This window comes from Barbus barbus, assembly GCF_936440315.1.
Source record: "Barbus barbus genome assembly, chromosome: 19".
In the NCBI taxonomy this organism is placed as follows: Eukaryota; Metazoa; Chordata; class Actinopteri; order Cypriniformes; family Cyprinidae; genus Barbus; species Barbus barbus.
The window spans coordinates 12,679,548-12,692,091 of record NC_136747.1 but is presented as its reverse complement, the minus strand read 5'-3'; the positions used below and the strand labels follow the sequence as shown (position 1 = coordinate 12,692,091).

Genomic DNA, 12,544 nt, shown 5'->3' with positions numbered 1-12,544 from the left:
TGTTTTGCAGAATGGCAGACTTTCTAGATTGGCACTGCCAGCCTGCATGCTGATAAAAAACAAAAATCGGCGGAAATGGGCCCTGCAGAGCACATTTGTGAAATGCCCTTCAATTTTCTATACTTATGGGTCAAGCTAGAGAAGTAAGGTCTGTTGGATGAATACTTTACTGCTGGATGGTAGAATTGGAATGCCCCATTTATAAAGGCAATTTAAACAGGCTGCATGGTAGTTTATCCGAAGCAATAAAAAGATATTTTCGCCCTTGCTCCAGCATGGAATACTAGTACAGATTGTTCACACCATATTAATAATGTACTACAATAAACACATGACCAGTTAAGCAAATTTTTGATTGAAATTTGTGTAGAAGGCTTATAATCTGATGAAATAATGACTCAAAGAAATATTCAAATCACTGTTACTATTTCTGTTCATTCTTTGAAAATGCATTGTATGCAACACTATATGCTCTGATTATAGTCTTCATGTTTTAGCAAATATAGTATATCAGTTTGTGAACATTGTATGCATACGCAAAAATGCATACTGCGTGCAGTATACAGTTGTGAAGTTGTTTCATTCCAAACATAAACTTAGTCACCCATCAGCTATGAGAAAATGCCACGATGCTAATTTAATAAATACTTGCAAAAGTAATAAAGCTGTTATGATGCATTTTTAACAAACTCTCTGCTGGTAATTGAAGAGAGTTCTATTAAATGCTCTTAAAAATACATGGCTATCATTTTCTGCATACTAGCTGTACTTCTCAGGATCGTCCAGCAGAGGACACTGTTATTAACAACAGAGTGGTTACATCACAAGGTGACATACAGCTGGTTGCCAAGGTGATTGTGTTTAGTATGACCCCAAAGCCTTTTTCTAATCAGCATGATTCAGCAGAAAAGAGTGGAGGAAGCATAGGCCTCATGAAATAGCAAATCAATTCAAACTAAAAAAAAAAAAAAAAAAAACCTTCAGAAAAATATTAAAATAAAGAAATATTGCTTTAGAAATTAAACCACTTTCCCCCACAGTGCATGAATCTGATATGTTTACGTCCAATATATTTTAACAATAACTAGAGAGCAGAGATTTGAAACAAACTGTCATTTATCTAGACAAATTGCAGTAATTGGTTCAGAACAGAGCAGGCCACTGGCACACAAATAAGTACTTGTAAACTACTTGTTGCATCTCTGGGACAAAAATAAAACCTTTTGAACAGGCGAAAAAACAAGGAATGGGATTTTTAAAACTTGCATGCTTAATTGCAATATTTAACGGTGATTAATTATGAAACAATGAAAATGAGACAACAGTAGACAATGCAGAGCATGCCACTGACAATATGACAGTTTGGAGAATTTGCTTTGGTTGAACATTTCAACATTAGCTTTATTTTCCATCAACCAAAAATATGTTGGAAGGAGAAATAATAGGTGTGCTGGTAGACCACTATAGAAATGCATAATGTTATTGTTGTGAACAAGTTGCAGCAAAAATTACTATAGCCCAATATAATATAGCATGACTCATTTAGTGAAACATCATCCAATTTAATCATTTCAGCAGAGGCACATTAGGAGCCATTAGTATGAGTTGCTGTTTGTCAATAGAAGCATTCGAAAACCACTCCTCTAAGTGTACTTTTGATGCATACTGTACTTTCACTTCAGACAACCAAGAGAGACTAGCTAACCAACCTCACCCACACTCAGTCTGGGACACTTCCCTCTGTTTTGAAACCACAGCTGTAATTTAGGCTAGCAGCCTTTAGGAATTGTGTTTTGTATATCCTCATATTGACCTCATATATTTTTGTCATATATATATATTTATTTTATATAAGTTTAGGATCCTGTGGGAAAATACCAATCAAGCTTCAGTGTGTTAGCCTAGGCTGAAATTGCGCCAGCTGTCTCTGTCACAAAAACAACTGATCTGATTGGCTATTATGTTAGTCACATAAAAGGTGTGGTTGTCTGGCCAGCTGGGATGTTTGGCAGAGATTGCAGTTTGCAGAAATCTTATGCTCTCTATCTGCAGGATAAAGCCGATAGGTGCTGGTCTCTTGTCTGTCAGTAAACAGAAATTTACCCCGTCTCAGTTACAGTACAGGAGACTCTGGGTGCATGACCATTAGGCTGGTTAAAAAGAAGTGGGCTCAGCTGGCTGATTATCATGGTTCTAATTGATGTATTTCTTGTTGATTCATTACCTTCCTTTGCAATCCTGCTCATGTATGCTGCTTCTGATTACATGACTAAATATCATCACAGTGCTGTATTTTGTAGTAGTGTCTATAGAAGAGGACATCTTCATCTTCATATCTACACCCTCTTAAGGTGTGGCCATATTTACTGCTATTTGCCAAATTTCCAGCAATTTCCAACATCCAGTAATTTCAACAGGAATCCTCACGATCGAGAGAAAGATTTCCCCATGTGAATTAAGCATTGGGTTCAATTGCTCATGCAAATGTGCAGTATTGACCCAACAGCCTATGAAATTTGATCAGAATTTAACTAATGTGAATGCATCTTAACAGCTGTCAAGTTGTTTCATCTGCAGTAACTCTTCATCTCCTTAACTCTTTACAGATTGATCATGTTCTTTAGACCAGTTACTGATAAATCCATTCACCCTGCCTTGTCCCTTGTTCATTTTTGTTAAGATGTCTTCTGGTTGGTGTGTTAATATGTATAAATATATATGTAAGAGAGGAGGGGCAATAATATCAGCTGTGAAGTAACATGTATGTTAAGGAGCAACAATTAAAATTTCAGGTTCATTCTTTTCTTGCAGTCTCAGGCTGCCAACCAATTTGATTGGTGTGCATGTGCGCGTGTGTTTTGAGCTCTGAGCTCACCAGGGATTAGAGCAGGGAGGGAGGGAGGGAGGGATGAGCACGTGGATAGGAGGAGAGAAAGAGAGAGGAGGAGGGAGAGAGGGAGGAGGAGGAAGCTAAAGCAGCAGCAGCGTATTCTGTGAGGCTGCAGCAGACTAGAGATGAAGCTCTTTTATCCGCTGGTGCCTACCAGTGAGAGCAGAGGAGCTACCCAGCAACTGAGAAGAGGACACATGCAGCCTGTTATTATTGGAGCCCCTGGCCTCCTCTCTCACCTGCAGGCCTCTTGAAGCACACCACATATACAGCGACACATATGCTTTCAATCTCAGAATCGGGATCGCTGAACCCTGCAGGCACACACATGTAAGTCGCACATTTTAATTTGTACCCAGGTTGTGCAGAGGAGAGCACCGTATCAATCGGATCAATTTCGCCATGCTTGACTAACGGAGCTACGCTTTTTTCAATACTGGGGCAATCACTCTTCTCCGAGGCCAGCAGTGCAGCTCCAGGTTGGGGGAGGATTCCTCTGGATTTCCCTCTTTTCCTCTTCCAGCCATGGTTCAACTGCCCAGCCCAGCCCTATCCTGGCGGCGTTCTAATTAGATTCCACAGCCAGAGGAGCCGACAGTATCAGGGAGCGGCACCTTGTCAGTTATCACTCTTTCTCGTTGGTTCACCCCAATCTAGGGACGTACACTGCTTAGTGGTGGAACAAGGAAGACAGGATGGCTTGAAACGTGTCTACTTGATATGAGAGTGGACTATGTGCTAAACCACATCTATAACCAGCCACGTCAGCAGGGGGAAAGTGGTTGTTGAATTTTGCTGGCTGAAGGCGAGGTCTTCACTCATGGTAGTCACCGTCCTCTTTATTGACTTGAATGTGCTGGCGTCAGTGCATGGGATGCCAGTTCCCGTGGCAGCAGTGGAGAGACGCTTAGTACCTAGCCCCTCCCCTTATTTCTCTTCGGTGTCTGGAGACTTGTTTTAATGGAATTTGCATGACTGGGATGTGAAACAGTCATAGCTACAGGTGTGAAGACCAAACATCATCTGACATGGGTTGGTTATGCTTGAGTGATGATGGGAACAAAAGATGTTAAGCTCTGATGGGTTGTGACTAAATTGTAGATGAGCTGTCTGACTCTGCTCTTTCGTCCATTAGTAGCTGATCTAGGACCTGTTACGCAGCTTTACTGTAAGCGTCCCACAGGACTTTTATGACTGCTTCCCAATGCATTACCTACCCTATGTGATGTTAGCACTACGGAGTGCAGTGATCAATAATGTATACTAAAGATATATAGAGAAGCAGGTGATGATTAGTGCATCCTAATGATGCATCCTGATGCAGAGTTATTGAGCATGTACATGTGTGCTCACATGAGTATGTCTTTGTATGTCTGCAGTGCAGTTTTATAATCGTTCTCACCTTGAGGAATATCTACAGTGGCTTTTATAATAGTGTGTCTTCAAGTACCATGATAAATGGCCTGCTATTTAACACATAGCTTGTGAAATGGGCTAAAAGGCACCAGTTTTTCTTCATTCAGTGCTGCATCATCTCTGCATCATGAGGGAGTGAAAAAACATCCGTAGGATTTTAATATTTTATAAAGGACAGTAACCTATATTCCGCATCATGTCCTAGAGGCTTACTAGGACCTTAAGTGATATCTGAACGATAGAAAGAGAACACCAAGCAACAGGAGATATGACTGCTGTCCACACCTAAAGTTGAGACATGATGTCCTGGGCGAACCTCACCCTGTACCAAACCCTTTTGTCATGGTTAATACTTCTTGTCATGATTTTCACTCCAGATGAGTCATTAACTTAACATTTTAATTTACCTTACCAGCCTCAGGCTGACTGTTTTGCTCTCATTGTGCTCTCTCACTTTATTTCCTTTTGGCTCATATTTATTTACTCTGTCTCTATGAGATATGGGGAGCTCCCTTGGTTGTGTGAAACAACCCAGGGATGCTGGACCAGGTGGTGCTGCACCACTATCACCCAAAAGAAAACTTCGCTTCAGGCGAAAACGAAAGGCCAAACAGAAGTTAAAAGGTGCTAAAGAGGAGGACAAGAGAAGCCGTGTCCTTGATGAGAAGGAGAGTGGATGCGTTGAAGTTACGGGGGAGTCTATGACAAGACCCCCTGATTCAGTCAAATTGGTATATGGACAAATAACTACAGAAACTGAAACGCCCGCCAATGTTGTCCTTGTTCCTGGTATGGCCCCAATATTTGGAAGCACAGGGACATTGCGGGGCAGCAAGATGGCCATTCTTTCACCAGATCCCAGTCCAGCCTGGCTTGGGGCACTTCGCCAGTTTGAGGTAGAAGGAGTCAGCGAAGAGTCTCATCCTGAATTAGAGCAAGGCAACACAACTCCTGGAGGAGGAAGAGTCTGTAAGGTTCGAGAGCGAGTTCAGGGGGTACTAGAGAGACCCTGTCTTTTACGCTCCAAACGTGGTGACTTGGAAATAGAGAAAGGAGGAGGAGATGTACATGGGCAGAGTGAACTGATGTTCGGTGAGCCCTCTGAAACCGAGAAGAAGGGAGTTGTTCACATTCGTGAGTTTGGTGGGCAACTTTGTGTGGTCCGAACTGTGTATCCAAGGGACTATGGGTCACCCGTCTGGCGTGACAAAGAACTTGAGGTCCATTCTGAACCTCCGGCTGCATCTCCTGTTACTGGAGGCATTACGAAAATACAAGTGTCCGCAACTCAAGGGCGACCACCCGGGAAGAACGACCCTGCCAAACCAGCAACAGCTGCGGTTCAGGGAAAAAAAGGGAAAGAGTTCCTGTTGGACAACTCTGCTCAAGTAGCTGAAGGCATTGGCCCCCCACCACAAGACCTTCAGTCTTCAGGTTATGCTAGCGATGTGCCTCTCACCTCGCCCGAGACGGGAGGTGCTGTTCAGACTGACTGGGGGAGCTCCTCTGATGTGCTTGATTCTTCTGTGCTTGAGAGTCCCATCTCCCCCCAAGAGATACCGGCTCAGCCTTCAAACCAGGTCAGATTCTTTTCTCTGTCTTCCTAAAGCTCTTTGATATGGCTTTTGTAGTATAAAAGAGTAGAGATTAAAGCTGACAAGACTTGGGTGTGAATTGGGGGGTATGGGTGTCTTCATTCTATTTCTTCACTACTATCTCTCGTGTGGCTTTTTTTCTCTCGGCCAATCAGCTGTGCATAGAAAACAGCAAATCCTTCCTGAACCTCTCCCAGGAGCCTAATCAGTACTGCCCAGACCATCTCTCACTGTCTGCCTCCTTCCCTTCCCTCCATTCCTCATTATTTCCCTTCCCTCGTACTACCCACTCTCTTTCCTGTCATTCCTGATGCTTTAGGTTCTGTATTCGAGTGAAACTGCCTGGCAGTGCCAAAAACACGAACACAAATGATGTTCACAGACATTTTGTCAGCTGTTCATCTTTTTTCTCTCTGCACCAGTGTGATTGCTGCGTATTTGTGTCTGCTGCCTGCCCTCCCTTGCCTAGTGCTCCACCTGCACACTTAAGAGTTACGGCTGGTGGAGAGGGATTTCATGGCCTCGTTATAGACATTCCAGCAGTGTGCTAGCACTTGGTTTATTAAATTCTCAATATTAACCTGTTAACGTTTACCAGAGCGACGGCGCACTGAAGCGTTTTTTTCCCCACTAGTTTAATGTTTATGAATGAATTTAACGTGAAAGAATATCATTAATCTTGACAAACTATATATCATTCTGAAGGTCTAAGCCTCAAGCATCGATGACAGATCTCTGTTTTTCGATGGAAAGCTTATAAGGAATGTATTTGCTACATTTGCGTAAGCAGTACACATCAAAACAGGCAGAATAAAAAAGCCGTATACGTACCAGATTCATTGTAATAACGAGCCACAAACGCGTCCACTGCTGAAATCCCAGTTTAGTTAGGTAAGGGTCCACAGAACAACATCCCAGCGAGCACTTTTAGTCCAGCGAAACAATAACGTTGTAATAAGGATGAATATTCCTTTGTTTACATTTCATTTCTTCGGGAGAGTTATTGTTCGCGTCCGTTATGGAATAAATTACGCTCAAAAACAGCATCTTGGTGGTAAAAAAACAACACGGTGCTGTAGCATACAGTTTTACAAACAGAATAAGACCGTCCACGGAAAAAAAAAGTCTCAGAAAAGCGGAATATAGTTTATTTGAATTTGGCGCTCTCTCCTGCCAGCGTGTGACGCACGCTGTGACGCAGCTGTCATCTGAGCGGGGCGTAACTTAGCGATCTGCTTTTCCATAAAGTTTTTTTTTTTCTTTTTTTTTTCTACATTTTTTATGTGTGTGTGTGTGTGTATTGTGTGGGGAATGTGGCCGTATCTGCATGATTATCATCTGTATGGGCGGACATCAGCGTGTTTATTACCGACTCTATGACGGCTATCATTGTGATTCAGTGATCAGCTATTATTGATTATATGGCCCATCTGTATGATTATCATCTGAATGGAAGCACATCAGCGTGTGATTACTGACTGTATGACCATGTCTGGCAATATCACTTCATGTCTGGCAATCAGAATACTTCAGTATACATACTATATACAAAGCATTTTTTTCTATTTTTTTTCCTTTTTTATTACTTAATTATTTTTGTATTTTTTAGTGCTCAAATAAATCTGTCTATTATTTTATAATTGAAAAACTATGCAGGAATATGTATAATGACTAAAATAGCTTGTATAATTCTGCAATCCATTTGGTGGTTATTTTTCCTCAAACAGGGGGGTGGGGGGACTATAAATAGTTTCAGAAAAAATATTGCAGGAATTTAATTTTTCATGGTATCTTCTTCAAATTTGAAATATAAACTCATGAGAGATGTGGCTTTCAATCCATTACTTTTCTGGATTGCTCCATGACTTATTTCATGTATTTGTATATGAAATAAAAAAACATTCAGTGTGGAAAAATATTTTTCAAGGCACGTCAGTGTCTATAACTTTTTATCTTTTTGAACATTATCAACTCTGGATGATAGATAGTAAAGCCTAGAGTGTCTTCTTTCCAAAGATACCTAATTTGTTTGTGTAGCACACTTTGTCAGGAACTGTTACCATTTTAATTTGGGTAGGTTATTTTCACCTGTGAGGCCCACAATGGGGGGCGAAGGTTAACAGGTTAAGCATACTCAAACCATGACTGTGCATTGATTGTCTACCTAGCTATTTTCCTGTCAGTATACCAGAAATGCAGCATAAATGTGGAAACCGAAACCAGCATGCACACACCCAGAAATGCACGCAAAAAGTCAGTGGCATGTTTAGATGCAGTCTCAATGATCTCTCACCATAGAGCAAACTGTCTTCTGTAGATTTCAGTACAGTATGTGTTGGTTGCAGTCATGATGGCTTGAAATTTCCCTACATATAAAAAAGGATTGCGCATTCAGGCCTGCAAACTTTATTTGGGGAAATGTTTGCTATCTGCATTTTTGCTTTCCTTTCTTTCTGTTTCTGTTTGAATGTTGAGCAGCAAGAAACTTATTGGTGTGTAACATCCAGCGTTTCATGACAAAACTTTGTATAGGCTATATTTTTAATACGTGTTGACCTGGTAGATTTGATGATTTAGATTTTTAGATTTTTTTTTTTTATTGGTTGGTTTTTTGCATTGTTTTATTTTTTTGTTTATGCTATTTTATATTACATATTATGTGCTATTCTATGTTGTATTATATTTTTTGTTTTGTTTGATTTCTCATATATCACTTATTATTTCATCATCAAATGCCCTTTTTCATTGCTGACTGTAGCACTTCCTTCACTATCCCTTATGCCCACACTACTTTAAATTCTTACAGTGCACATTGGTGTGTTCATCTGCCAGTAACATGCTCATTGTTAACTGTGATGTAATTAGACTATTTGAGGGTTGTAGCTCATCACAAAGCACGACTGTCCTTACTCTATTATAAGGTCACATACTCAGTCATCTGCACTCTGATGGAAATATCAGTGTGTCACAGTATGACCAGTCCGCTGTTTTTATGACATACTCAGCATGTCGTCAAACCCAGATTTATCTCTGCTGTCATGGACGGTTCATCTTGAGACTGATTTGACTCAAGCGAGTCAATGTTTGGGTGCATTTTTATGGCTCACAGCCTGGATGATTGGACTAGTGTTAGAAATCTCTCTGACCTCACCTTCTAATCATCTTTAGAGTAAGAGGCTCAGACTAGGACAGTTAGTGTTCTGTTTCTGTATGTCACCAAATTTGCTCAAGCTAATCTTGGCCTGCATTGACTTGATGTGAAGATTTATTTAATCTTATGTCTGTCTATACTCTCAGAACTGTCTGCATTCATGCCAGGATTTAAAGTGTTCTTTGCTAGCTAGGCAAGAAAAGAAGCAGGCAGGGATGGGAAGAGCAGCATATGAGAGGAATGACAAAGGAATACAGATTAGAGCCTGGCACAGACAGATACTGCGGATACTGACTCCCTTTGTCAAGAGGAAGAGCGAGTGAAAGTAGAGAAAAAAAGATTAGTGAAAGGTTCATGGCCTTGCTGTGGCCCACAGTGGCTACCCCTAAAAATATACATTTGCAAACTAGCAGTGCTCAAACTTTTTAGTGGAAGTATAACATCAGTTCCCCTTTACAAACAAACCATGAAGTTCAGGTACAATATAAGCTCTTTCTGTTTACCAGATTTCTGAGATCTATGTGAGCGGTGAATCAGGTGACCTCACAGCGAAAGAGAAGCTGCTAATATGGAGTAAACAAGCCACAGAGGGCTACCCCGGTCTCCGTTGTGCCAATTTCTCCTCCAGCTGGAGCGATGGACACTTGTTCAACGCTCTTCTGCACAGATACAGGTTCACACACAAACACACATTAAAGCATAATTAATGCTCAGTTTAAAAGGCTAGACAGACATTAGGGCATGTAACACTCATGGCATTGTGATTTTTAGGCCGGACCTGATTGACATGGAAGTGGTTGGGCAACAGAGTAACCGTGAGAACCTGGAACAGGCCTTTGAGATTGCAGAGTTGTTAGGTGTAACGCGACTTCTAGATGCTGAAGGTAACATTGGTGTCATATCTGTCTTTAGTTTTCATCCATTCTACATATAGGGATTATTATGTGCTAAACTCCATTTATCTTAGATCATCATTTGCTCAGACTTTTTATTCTCTCTCTACATCAGATGTTGATGTGTCGTCGCCAGATGAGAAATCTGTCATCACGTACGTCTCCTCCATCTACGATGCTTTCCCCAAGATCCCAGAGGGTGGAGAAGGCATCGCAGCTCATGTATGCTCACTTCACAGTGCACTCACTCTCTTCAAGCCGTACCTTCTTTCTCTGATGTACTTAATGTAATTTGTCTTTCATTCTCGTTCCTTGTTTTCTCTGATATGGTTTCCGTTGTTCAGGAGGTTGACCAGCGATGGACAGAGTACCAGTCTGGCTTCTCTTCTCTGCTGCAGTGGACCAGGCAACACACGGCCCTCGTGGCCAACAGGAGCTTCCCCCACAATCCTGTGGAACTCAAGGTAAGAAACGTGAGGGAAGGAGAAGCTGAGAGAAGAGAACTGGATTTCTTGAAGGGATGCGTTTTAAGTTTGGGTCAGCAATAAATTAATGTTTTTATTTGGCAAAAACACATTATTCAGATCAAAGATGCCATTTATGTGAGATTGTTCTTTCTTTCCATCAAAGAATTCTTAGAAAATTTGTAGCGTAGTTTCTGCATAAATATTAAGTAGTGCAAATGTTTTCAACATTGATAATAATGAAAATGTTAGGTACTAAATAAGCATTTTAGAAGTGTTAAGCACTAAATCATCATATTAGAATGATTTCTGAAGGACCATGCCACTCTGAAGACTGGAGTGATGATGATAAAAATTCAGCTTTACCATTACTGGTATAAATTAAATTTGAAAATATTTAAAAATAGAAAATATTTATTTCAAACTGTATTTTTGGTCAAATAAATACAGCTTTGGTGAACATGTGGGAAGTCGTGGCCTAATGGTTAGCGAGTCGGACTTGTAATCCGAAGGTTGCGGGTTCGAGTCTCCGGCCGGCAGGGATTGTAGGTGGGGGGAGTGAATGTCCAGCGCTCTCTCCACCCTCAATACCACGACTGAGGTGCCCTTGAGCAAGGCACCGAACCCCCAACTGCTCCCCGGGCGCTGCAGCATAAAATGGCTGCCCACTGCTCCGGGTGTGTGTTCACGGTGTGTGTGTGTTCACTGCTGTGTGTGTGCACGTTGGATGGGTTAAATGCAGAGCACGAATTCCGAGTATGGGTCACCATACTTGGCTGAATGTCACTTCACTTCATAAAAGACGACTTTACATTAAAAATCGTTGACTGCAAACTTTTGAATGGTAGTGTACGTAGCAAGTTAGCTTTCAAGACAGCATCCCAACCATCATGAAACCTTAGTGACTGATTTGGAACATTCTACATATACAGCAATCCATATGCCACAAATAGGGACTCAAGTTTGCTGTAGGTATGTTACTAAGCTAACAGAACAATATTCTTATAAGAAAAATACACAGCACAAACAAATATTGGGTAAAATAATTCAGTATTTGATAAACTTTTCATTTAAAATACATCATTTATTTCTATGCATTCTAGGATTGCCTTTTTTGTGAAGGATACTGCCTTACAATTTGGCTAAAAAGAGGTCTCTTACAAGGCAGCATATTCACTTAAACAGCCATTGTGTCTGGAACAAACCTGCAATGCCTTAAATTGCTAATTACCATTTGATGTGTCCTTTACTTGGCTGTTTAACAAAAATGTTATCTTCACCAGGCACTTTACAATGAATATGTCCACTTCAAAGAAACAGAGATCCCTGCGAAAGAGGGAGAGAAGAGCCACATCGAGCACCTTTACAAGCTTCTGGAGGTGAGATAGACTGTTACGAAGATAAAAAGAGAATGACAGAGAGAGATTGAGGCTGACCTTGATTCTGCAGCTAAATGCAGGCGACACTGTTCATAAGAGGCACAGTGGAGCTGCACATTAACAGATTCAGGCTAATGTAGAGCGCAACGCTGCCATGTGGGAGAGGTGGAAGACTGACAGTATAAAGAGAACACACATGCACACAATCAAAAACACTAGGAAAGCTTTTTTTCATGTTAAAATGATTGATGTTTGTGGATGTTGTTTAGGCGTGGATAGAGTTCGGCCGCATTAAGCTGCCTCAAGGGCTACACCCTAATGATCTGGAGGAGGAATGGGGAAAACTGATCCTGGAGATGTTGGAGAGAGAGAAAGCACTGAGGCCTGCTGTGGAGAGGTTAGGGAGTTCACGTCTAGAAGAGATTATTGCTGTATTTAGAATTATAGCTGTTTGAAAGGATTTTTTGATGCGTCATTTGTACGTAACTTTGTTCATAGGTTGGAGCTACTCTTACAGAAGGCCAATAAGATCCAGAACATGGCACTAGATTGTGAGGAGAAACTCACGTTGGCGAAGAACACTTTGCAGGCTGTAAGTATGGGAGTGGAGTTTGATGTTAACTGCTAGGTTGGATAGCACACAAATACGGAGTAGAATAATCCGTTTTAATTAGAATTAAATATTTTGATTTCTATATTTTAGTATTGAATTAAACAGAAATAGATTAGTAAGGTTTGGGTAACACTTTAGCACAG

The 12,544-nt window shown here is 41.0% G+C and overlaps 1 protein-coding gene across 11 annotated transcripts in view; it reads left to right on the top strand.

Annotated features, from left to right (window-relative positions):
- Positions 1–12,544, top strand: part of LOC306885434 (microtubule-actin cross-linking factor 1-like) — a gene marked incomplete at its 5' end in the record, with an annotated part of 158,310 nt that overhangs the window by 55,703 nt on the left and 90,063 nt on the right. For 9 of the 11 annotated variants that reach the window (XM_079441936.1, XM_079441939.1, XM_079441943.1 and 6 more), the window contains 8 exons: positions 4,807–5,886; positions 9,559–9,725; positions 9,824–9,936; positions 10,061–10,167; positions 10,290–10,409; positions 11,693–11,788; positions 12,058–12,185; positions 12,287–12,380. In XM_079441936.1, the coding sequence (XP_079298062.1) occupies positions 4,807–5,886; positions 9,559–9,725; positions 9,824–9,936; positions 10,061–10,167; positions 10,290–10,409; positions 11,693–11,788; positions 12,058–12,185; positions 12,287–12,380 (1,905 nt within the window). Of the gene's footprint in view, positions 1–4,806; positions 5,887–9,558; positions 9,726–9,823; positions 9,937–10,060; positions 10,168–10,289; positions 10,410–11,692; positions 11,789–12,057; positions 12,186–12,286; positions 12,381–12,544 lie in introns of those variants that run through there. The other 2 variants (XM_079441944.1, XM_079441935.1) reach the window with 1 other exon arrangement.